Below are 10841 nucleotides of genomic sequence, written 5' to 3'. Positions count from 1 at the left end.
AAACTTACAACATGGACCTCTTATCTTTTTGTCCTTAAAAGCACATGGATATGTGTGAAACAGATACACAAAAACGTGGGAATTTGTAATATATTCGAAAACTTAAATGTTGTCTAATGTTAGTAGTAGCTAGTAGCCTAGTCAATGATGCATCAATGCAATATTGGCACAAGATATTTTAGTCTTTAAGATCTTTAATAGGCTGATGTGTCTAGGCTTGGTAATGGCAAAAGCTGACAGTTAAGAAAATTCTTCAGCCCTTAGAAGTCCTCTCCACCACTCTTAAATTAAGAGCTCTGTTAGGGGCATATTGTCATTTCAGCATTCACTAAATAAAATAAGATTGATTGATAAACGTAAGACTGGTAAGAAATCTTTATACTATTCGATAATCCTTTTAATTTACTTTAATTGTAACCGATATACAAGACTATAGTTCTTTAAATAATTGAACGGACACAGGTGCCTCCATTCATCAAAATCCCAAAATGTGTTTCATGAATGAAAAAAAAGTAACAAAGCACATTGCATTTGGTTATAGGCCTACTGTAATTCATTGTGATACTTACTTTTAATTTGGCTCAGTTGGTAGAGCATGGTGTTTGCAACGCCAGCATGGTGTGTGCAATGCCAGGGTTGTGGGTTCGATTCCCACGGGGGGCCAGTACAAAAAAAAAGAAAAGAAGAAAAAAAAATGTATGCATTCACTACTGTAAGTCGCTCTGGATAAGAGCGTCTGCTAAATGACAAAAAAATGTAAAAATGTAAAAAATGTGTGAAATTTCACTTCAGACACTTTCCAGCTGCTGCACTAGGCCACTGGGAATTAAAATGTTGGGAAGTTTGTGGCAAACGTGTGCAAAGTGAGAATATGCCCCTTAAATGTTTAAGTTTGTGAATTACTTTCAGAAAATGTATTAGACTTATGGGAAAAATGACATAATTCTGATAAGAATTGCTCCTAAGTGGCAAAGTTATCATTAGGCTGATTTGTGAATATACGGATTAAGACTTTAGGCTCACCACAGTGCATCACTTACTATCAGTCCTCAAAGGACTTGGGACCTGAAGTTTTCCATTTACTCTCAAATAACAACCCCATCATCTCTAAATCTACCACACACTATGTTAAACAATTAAGATCAGATTTTTTATTTATTTTTTAATCAAAGTTATATATCTTCATAATAAATACTTTGTGCTGTTGTGCTCTCTATCAATATAAATAGCAAAATATGTCACATTTCCTACACCTAAATGTAGATTTCCCCCTTAATTCTTCATTCTAATCAAAGCATCTTAACAATAATTGTATTTTTTAAGAAATAATCCGCACAACAACAAAAAACAATACAGTTGAGGAGAATTCTTATTCAAAGAAAACATTTTCAAACAAATCTGGATTCACAAAATAATAAAAAATAATAAGAATGTAAAAATAGGCGGATTACGATGAACTGTGTCCAAGGGCCATAGATGCTAAAGTCACACAAAATGTCAACTACTGATGTGAGGTGAGTGTCAGAGGACACAAAGTGCTGCTGTTGCGTGGAGAGAAGCAAAAGAAGCTGATATTATTTCCTTCCCCTCCTTCATTGGCGTGGCGATCTTCGAATATTCATTTGAAATTCCACGCAGTTTCGACGTGAACACATGCCCTTGTTTATTAAATTTCCTTAGCATTTTTTAAAATAAAAACATGAAATATACAAACAGTAAAATTTTTTAGGCCAAAAATGTTTCTTAAACGTTGTGGTGTACATTCAGGAACATTCATTTTGAAAGTGGAAAAAAAAGAAACTATAAGAAAAAAATCATATTAATTGGCTATAATTATGAACAATATTATTTACCATTACAGTTGAACATATGTTACAAAGTATGTTGTGAATCTAGCAGTCCAATATCCCTGCCAAAGTGGTGTGTTCTCATAATTCCTCTTTTGATGGGATCCAGATGTAGGGTCCTGAATGCTCCTCTATCACCATTTTGCAGTGGTTATAAATGTCTTCTAATGTGTCTCCTTGAACAAGGGCTGCAAAACAAGGGGATACATTCAGTACAGGCAGATCTAACCATTTATAAATCATTTTCTAATAGAAGGAAATAATTTTTTTGTCATGTACATACTGTTAGCGATAATAATAAATTGCCCACAGGTTAAGGTTGAAAAAGTCACTGCTAAAGATGAAAACATTCTGGTAACACCTGCTTTTTTGGTTTTTACTGCCGTGGCTTAGTGCTGATAGTTCCTCACCATACAGCAAATGAGGGTGTAATTTGTCACCGTAAAAGGTGAATGAAGGGCATTATCCAGGTAGGCTTGTAATGCTCATTCACATATGCAGAATTACAGCATGGATCTGTTTTATCATTGAAATGATGAACATCAATAATGTTCATAATTCCCATCTAATTGTAGGATCTCCATGTAGGCCAATTTGTTGTGTGTAATCCAGAGGCTTGAGAAATGAGGCCCCAGAAGTGTTTACATTAACAAGGGTTGAGACTACAACTTTCACATCTCTTTTGTCTAAAAAGAGGAACATTGTGCACCTTTACTCATGGATACTGTACCTGTGAAAAACTCGCCAAACTCCTGCTCCAACTTCATGGCACGGTCAAATGTCTTCCTGGCCTGCTCTTCTGTTAATCTCTTATTCATCTCCCTGGGAACAAAGGTTTGTTGTGAGGCATCAGACACTATGGGACGGTTTCCCGGACACAGATTATGCCTAATCCTGGACTAAAAAGCAAGCTCAATGCAGAATCTCCATTGAAAGTCTAGGATTAGGCTTAAATCTGTGTCCGGGAAACCGGTCCCAAAGGTTCTAATCTCTGCAACTACATTTCCACATGTATGGACTATGAATTACGTTCATTAAGTTAATGTGTTATTTGTCAATTCAACTCCCATTTCCACTTAATTGCCTGATTTACCCCCTCCCCACTTAAAAATGTATTCTGCACTCGATTTAATGATGTCAGCTCCTTCCCCTGTATTGGATATCCGTAATAAACACATCTGCTATGTAATATTTTCATGAGTTAGGATATGAGAGAACTCACATTAATGAATCAATGGACCTAGGTTTTATAAAGATGGCAATGGGATAGAGTTGTGCTACTTGTAGTCGTTTTATGGCATTCCCTGACACGTCCAGTATGCAGTGTTTACCCTGCTGACAGAGGAAAGAGACAGTTTATACACGTACATACTCTATACAGTATACACTGAGTGTACAAAACATTAGGAACAGCTTCCTAATATTGAGTTTCACCCCCTTTTGCCCTCAGAACAGCTCCCTTTATCTACACTGATTTGAAGAGTAGCTGCTACTTTTGCAACAGCTAATGGGGATCCTAATAAAATACCAAATTCGTCAGGACAAGGTGTCGAAAGCATTCCATAGGGATATTGGCCCATGTTGACTCCAATGCTTCCCACAGTTGTGTAAAGTTGTCTGGATGTCCTTTGGGTGGTGGCCTATTCTTGAAACACACGGGAAAATGTTGAGCGTGAAAAACCCAGCAGCGTTGCAGTTCTTGACACAAACCGGTGCGCCTACCATACCACATTCAAAGGCACTTACATATTTTGTCATGCCCATTCACCTTCTGTATGGTACATACACCATCCATGTCTCAAACGTCTCAAGGCTTAAAAATCCTTCTTTGACCTGTCCCCTCCCTTTTATCTACACTGATTTGAAGTGGATTTAACCAGTGACATCAATAAGGGATCATAGCTTTCACCTGGATTCACCTGGTCAGTCTATGTCATGGAAAGAGCAGATAACCTTAATGTTTTGTACACTCAGCGTATATCATTGAATTGACATAATGTCCTTGATTGAGTCAAATCACTGTTTCTGACATAATACTTTACTAGAAGAGGTATATAATACATACAAAGGAATAGATATGCTTGGAGACCAAGCATATCCTTTTAGTTATTCGTCCAATAAGACACACAGACCCACATTTTAAAATTCTGAAATTGGTCTAATAAAATAAAAATATTAGTATGATCTTTATGTGTGGTTACACCATTTTGTCTGGATTAAATATTGATCAACACAATGCTACAACCACAGAGTTAAATGGAACCTGAATAGTGTTAAATATGGAAGTGTATTTTCGACCAGCAGAATATTTTTTTAGTTAATGCATATGGGTCGATATGTATTAAGGTAGTAAAGTTAAGGTTAGGTTAAGGAATTAGGTTAGATATAGTTTCAGTGGGGCCTCCTGAGTGGCTCAGTGGTCTAAGGCACTGCATCGCTGATCCCGGTCGACACATTGGTGCGGCTGGCTTCTGTGTTAACCTGGCCGGTGTAAAGTAGCGCAGTTAGGTGGGTCATGTTTGGAAGGGTGCATGAATCCACCTTCGCCTTTCCCGAGCCCGTTGGGGAGTTCCAGCGATGAGACAAGATCGTAAAATACAACAACAACAAAACGTTTCAGTGAAGTTAATTAAGGAAATGGTTATGCCTTGATCACACTGATAGCACTTTTGCGTAAAAGTTCAACAGTCACCTTCTGCTATCATTTCTGTCAAGCCGTCTACGCACACAGTTGGACGCATACGTTCAATAAATCCAATGTACGCACCACACAGAACATTTCCATTGGAAATGAATGTACTTCTGGTGTACCAAAATGCAATAACACTGTCGGTGCGATCGAGGCATTAGGAAAAGCCATAAAAGTTAACATTGGATTAGCGCACCGCCGCCTGCCACCATTCATTTTCTGCCTGTCGAAAACACACTGCCTAAATACAGTATTTCTCAATGACACTCACCCTCTCAGCCACATATTTGACCGACTGAACACTGGTTCCATATAGATTGTCGTTGTACTGGCCCGCCTCAATGAACTTGTGCTCTTGGATGTCCTGCTCCATCTGCTCTCTGGACATTACAAAATGGTAGTCCCGCCCATCGACCTCGTAGTCCCTCCTCGACCGAGTGGTATCTTTGGTGCAAGAGGAGAAGACAATAAGGTAAAATAATACAGAAAGTACAATGTAAAGGGAGGAAACTGTTTAACTGAATGTGCAACTTTTTGATAAGCGAGTTATAGAGGGGGCAGCGTATAGAGTGATCGGTTTAACAACTTACAAGTATCTCAGAAGGCACTACATCTCACACTTCCAACACACCGACAGCGTCCAACACAAAATAGTACGCAGCATCATCATATGTGTGCAACAAAAGTTCAACATTCACCTTCTGCTACCATTTCTGTCGAGCCGTCTACACATACAGTTTGACGCATAAGTTCGATAAATTCACAGTATGCACCACACAGAACGCACTGCAACCGCCTTTGCAATTCAATGCTGCAAGGCAAACACAGTGTTTCATTGGATATTAATGTAATTCTGGTGTACCAAAATGCAATGATGCTGTCGGTGTGATCGAAGCGTAATACCTTTTTATTTACATTATAGTTACATAAGCAGGTACAGTGTGACTACAGTATAGATACTGTACATAAACACAACTATTATACCTGTTTGTGTAAACAAACAAATTAATTATGCACCGAAACATTTTAAAAATACCATGATAGTGTTTTGAAAGCATAAAAAGTAGTGCACCTAAGCTGAGATCTGGTGTTTGCAGGGTGATTTGAATGTAAACCCAGTCTAACTGTTACTGATACTGTAAATGTGCATTTTGTTCAATCTGACTTTTGGTATAAGTGTTACGGTAAATGTGTAAAATAGGGAAATCGAGCGGTTCCCCGGGAAATCTATAGATTCTCCATCGCACTGTTAAAAAATGTGTAGATTTACAAGTGAGATCTACCCATTCCCCACAATGAATCTGTAGATCTCCTGGTAACTATGTATAGAGAGGCATTGGAGTATTTAAATGTCAATACTGCTATTTCTACTCTAAGTCCATTTTCAATCTACTACTTATAACAGTGTGGAACACATTCTACTTCCTTTCACTACATTGTATTAACCAATAACTTAGTTACACTACATTCTGTATACCAGCAACTAAGGGGCTCACTTACCTGGCTGCCCTGAACAGTTAGCCGCTTTACATGGTTTTAAAAATAGATGGAATAAAATGATAAATAAATTAAAACAAACCAAATCAAAACAATGACGATCAAAATAAAAATATGACATCAAGTAGACAGTGGTGTGGACAGTTCTTTGAAATATACAACAGTATGAAATACTATCGTTATACTGAAAAACTGTATTTAAAAGGGCATATAACTCAAACAATTGTTTGTAAATATTCCTCATTATAAACTGGGTGGTTCGAGCCCTGAATGCTGACTGGCTGACAGCCATGGTATATCAGACTGTATACCATGGGTATGACAAAACATTTATTTTTACTGCTCTAATTACGTTGGTAACCAGTTTATAATAGCAATAAGGCACCTCTGGGGTTTGTGGTATATGGCCAATATACCTCGGCTAAGGTTCTGTGTCCAGGCACTCCACGATGCGTTGTGCCTAAGAACAACCCTTATACCACACCCCCTCATGCCTTATTGTTTAATTATACCATGGCATTGTTGAATACTCCTTTCTGATTGGCTTGAAGGGCATTCTAGAGCTACTTCAGTGGATGTTGAACACATTTCTACCAGCAAATGAACACATTTCTACCAGCAAATGTGTTAAATTATAGCCATGGTATAAAAGGAATAATCAACTTGAGGCTCTACGCGTTCTCTGGAAAATAATGCAACTCTGTGGAAGGTCAGTTCCACGACGCGCTACACACCTTCCACGTTGTTCATTATTTTCCATAGAATGCATGGCACCTCGTTGATTATCCCTTACTTAGTCCACTTTTAATACTGTCCCAAAAATCCACATTTTCAAGATTATTTTCATTACATTCAGTCTCCTAATTACCAAAATCAAACAGGAGCAAAAACTCTCATGAGGATCCAAAACTTTTCCAGGAATGAATCATAGGCCTGTTATTAGGACCGCTATGAGGCTTGTATGTGCAAAATCATTGGATTGTGAGACTATATTAATGGTGTACCAATGAGAAATGTATGAAAAATGGTTTTAGAGTAAAATGCAAGAGGTACTCTACTGTCCATGAACCTTTGAACTTAGTAGTTTGGTCACACTACAGTAGAGATACTATACATAAACAGTATCTGGTCTACAGCCAAAACTCCAAATCCTGTTGTCTGTAAAACTAAATCCACATTTATTTGGATTTGTTGCCATAGCTTTTGTTGGATTTTGCCTTTCTCAGTTGGCCATAAAAATAAAACAAACTTCCATCGATTATTACCTAGCTGTGGCTAAAGTTAGCTGAAGTTTATAGTAATTTTTCCCAGAAAAACCGAACCATGGATTACAGTTTCTCCTGGCATATAGACTACTTTCAGCATGAGGAGACATGTAACGTCAAATTCTAAAATCCTGAACTTCCCCTTTAATGGTTCAATAGAATTGCACATGTGAATACCAGGGTATAATAAAATCCTACATTATTATTGTCATCAAGAAATCATCTCTGGATAATTTAACCAAGTATGTATAATACAAATCAAAGAACCCAACAAAACATGTAAGGTGGGAAAATTAATAGCTTTTTGGTGAGAAATTAGGAAAAATAATGAATCAAACACTATAACAACATAGCAAATGAAGGAGATGGGTATAAAATAAAACTACAATGATATATTGGCAGCACAGTGGAATTTATTAGGGAGAGCTAATCACAAGGGCACATGATCACACAATGTATTCTTGATGCAGCAACTGTGTCCACCCTGAGACAGCCTGGTAGACTGGGGCCATATGTATCAAGCGTCTCAGAGTATAAGTGCTGATCTAGGATCAGGGGCCAGATTCACAAAACACTACTTATGAAAAAAAGTCCATAAGATAGTTCGTAAGTGCAATTCCTCAAAATGTTCTTAGGAATTCATAGTTTTCTGAAGAACTTCGTAAATATCTTTCCTAAGAACTATCTTCTTATGTGGCATTGATATTAGCGACGTGCTTGAAACCAATAAATAAGCTTATGTGACAGGGATGATAGGATTTGGCCCACTATAATAACGTTTTAATATTTCCATTTTATTACATTTATTCATCTGCTTTATGTCTCGAGAATTTTTGTTGTTGGCGGCTCGCAAACCCTTTATACACAAAAACAAACTTTAGTTTTCACACATTATAGCCATCAGACTAGCTATATCGAAACAAAAATGGATAACCAAGGAAAGCGCAAAAAAACCTTCAGCAAACAAAAGCTTGAAGTGATGGTGGAGGAAATAGCAGCCAGGAAAAGGTTGCTGTTGGGGAGACTCGATAAATGCAGGGTCACTGCAGAGACCAAAAGAGAGGATGGGCGAGAGTGCCAAGTCTGTCTCTACCTTCGGGGGTATAGCAAGGGACAGTGGTCCGACATCAAGTCAGCTGCTAAGAAGGGAGTTGAGAGAAGCAGGGAATTGAAGAAGACTGGAGGGGGGAGGGGTAACAACCAGTCCTGTGGACCAGCTGGAGGAGAAGGTTTTGTCCATGATAGGAGAGGCGGTGGTAGAGGGACTGCGTGACCGGTAAGATAGCTAGCTAGCTAACGCATAACGACATTAGCCAACATAGTTAACGACATTAATGTTAGCTAAGTTAGCCAAGTTCTTCTTTGCAAATGAACGAGCCAATGCTAGCTATTTAATACTTCTAGAATATTGTTAATTGTTACTGTTAATTTAAATGTCCGGTAGCCAACTGTGTCTGTGGCAGTGGCGCAAGAAAACATTAATGGTTACAAAAGTATCAGTTGTCACAAGACAAGGGTTTAGCTGTCCTAAAGTTGAGTACATTTCCAAGAAGATCCTAAAACATTATTTTCAAGAATCCCACTTCTTCTTCACTTTTTTCTTAGGAAGAAACACAGGAAAAAACTTACGAACATTTCCAATAACTTTATTGAGGAATAGCAACTTTGCTTAACTTTCTTCATAAGTCTATACTTAAGGAGAAAATGGCAGTTAAGAAGAAATGTATTCCAAAGAAGGTTTTGTGAATCTGGGCCCAGGTTCCCCGTCCATGAAATCTTATCAATTTTGATCTAAGAGACAAAACTGATCCTAAATCAGCGCTCCTACTCTGAGAAGCCACTGGTCTCCTTGTGATGGTAGAGGGACTTACGTGGCACGCAGGAGCCAAATTTGTCAGGGAATTCGGATATCAGGTCGTCGTTGATTCTGTCTTTCATTGGTCCAAGGATTATGACGGGTCTGGCGTAATTAACTGAAAGATAAAATGCGTCAATCGACTAATTTACAGACATAATAGGTTATAACTGTGCACTGAGCATTAGTCTCCACAGTAAATGTAGGCAAGCAATTTCACTACAACAACCATGCTATATCTGAGCAAGCCAATGAGTACTAGTGCCAGAGAGGTTTCCATGTCTAGAGACTCAACAAGCGATTACTTCCTGTAAATAACTAGTATGGAAGAACTTTCCAGAATCTTCCTCGCAGGAGTTACAGGAAGTAATCAATTGCTTTGTCTCGTTTTTAAAACCTCTGTGGTGCTTGTACACACTGGCGTGCATGGATATAGCGTGACAATGTGCAAGCGGCTAATGTTTCACTGACTGAAAGAGTGCATTATCAAGGACCACTCTGGTGAAAGATTGGAAGAGTACTCACTCTCTTGTCGAATGACAGGCTCATAGGAGAGAATCATGTCCTCTTGACTCCCTGGTGACATAAAACAGTTACTAAAATAGTTACTATAAAACAGAAAGGTACTAAAAAGGACATTACATGCATGGTCATGCTTATTCTCTTGACCAAGTGTCCCAAGACAGGAGAAATGTCAATCTGGATGAATAAAGAAGTGATTAGAAGCATTCAATGAAAACGCTCAATGTAAATTGTGCCATACAAAAAAAGGATTAAGACTGATTGTGGCCGAAGAGTAGTGACAACACCCAACAGAAGGCAAGAAAGTTTATACTGCTTTCGAAGTGAATTGTGACTGTCTAGTGCACTATGCAAACAGCCTTTTCAAGTATCCGTATAATCCCAAACAAACAGAGGTTATTTTCTCTCGCCTGCAGTAATGACCAGTGGATGCGTTTTCAATTAGAGCTAGGGTTGGGAAATGTGTCAAGTTATATTGCTTCATTGTACTATTTGGTCGATGCACTTGAATATTATGAGGGCAAATCATTTTCTCTCGTCAAAAGATTGTCAATATAGGCCTAATCTAATTTAGGTCATGACTGTAGTTCTCGGGAGGATGATCACATTGTGTGCTTGTCTCCAAACCTTCCCATTCTCTTTGCCAGGATTAATTTAACCTACTATAACACAATATTTGTCCTGCTTTAGTTTCAATGCTTCAGCATAACACCTATAAAATGTATATGAACTGTTATCTGGCAACTCACAGAAAAGGTACAGCTGTATCTAATTGGTTCTGCTTTTAGAGTGCATGCTAAGTAGATTTGTATTTCATAGATAGTTTTTTACTCCAGATACAAACAACAATTTACGAACGCACACAAATAATGGCTACATCTCATCTGGCCAGACCCGCAAGTTCACACCCCCATCCCTAGTGGCTGCATTATGGTTTGCCACTTGGCCTTAAATTGTACCAATGGGTTTTTTCTTGCTCGCCCATGTAATTTCAATAATAAATCATTCGATTTTTCCATTGTGTTAACCCTTTACACTCATGGGATTTGGCCTATATGGATAGGGCTAAATTTAAATGTTTCTTACAGAATTCCATATGAAAAGCATATGCATAACCATGGTAGCAATGGAAAAGTAACAGTTTGGAGATAACGGAAAAATGTGTG

General features: G+C 38.1%; 1 protein-coding gene across 23 annotated transcripts in view; it reads right to left on the bottom strand.

The window, feature by feature from the left end:
- Nucleotides 1-1131: 1131 nt before the first annotated feature.
- LOC115154037 (disks large homolog 2) overlaps nt 1132-10841 on the bottom strand; it is a 325900-nt gene continuing 316190 nt past the window's right edge. For 16 of the 23 annotated variants that reach the window (XM_029699837.1, XM_029699833.1, XM_029699838.1 and 13 more), the window contains 6 exons: nt 9679-9729; nt 9170-9271; nt 4808-4980; nt 3070-3182; nt 2578-2669; nt 1132-2035 (listed from right to left, as the gene is read on the bottom strand). In XM_029699837.1, the coding sequence (XP_029555697.1) occupies nt 1929-2035; nt 2578-2669; nt 3070-3182; nt 4808-4980; nt 9170-9271; nt 9679-9729 (638 nt within the window). In that variant the 3' untranslated portion in view covers nt 1132-1928. Of the gene's footprint in view, nt 2036-2577; nt 2670-3069; nt 3183-4807; nt 4981-9169; nt 9272-9678; nt 9730-10841 lie in introns of those variants that run through there. The other 7 variants (XM_029699835.1, XM_029699839.1, XM_029699847.1 and 4 more) reach the window with 3 other exon arrangements.

This window comes from Salmo trutta, chromosome 19 (assembly GCF_901001165.1).
Source record: "Salmo trutta chromosome 19, fSalTru1.1, whole genome shotgun sequence".
In the NCBI taxonomy this organism is placed as follows: domain Eukaryota; kingdom Metazoa; phylum Chordata; class Actinopteri; order Salmoniformes; family Salmonidae; genus Salmo; species Salmo trutta.
Note: the sequence above shows the minus strand (reverse complement) of the source record. Positions and strands in the feature narration are given on the sequence as shown.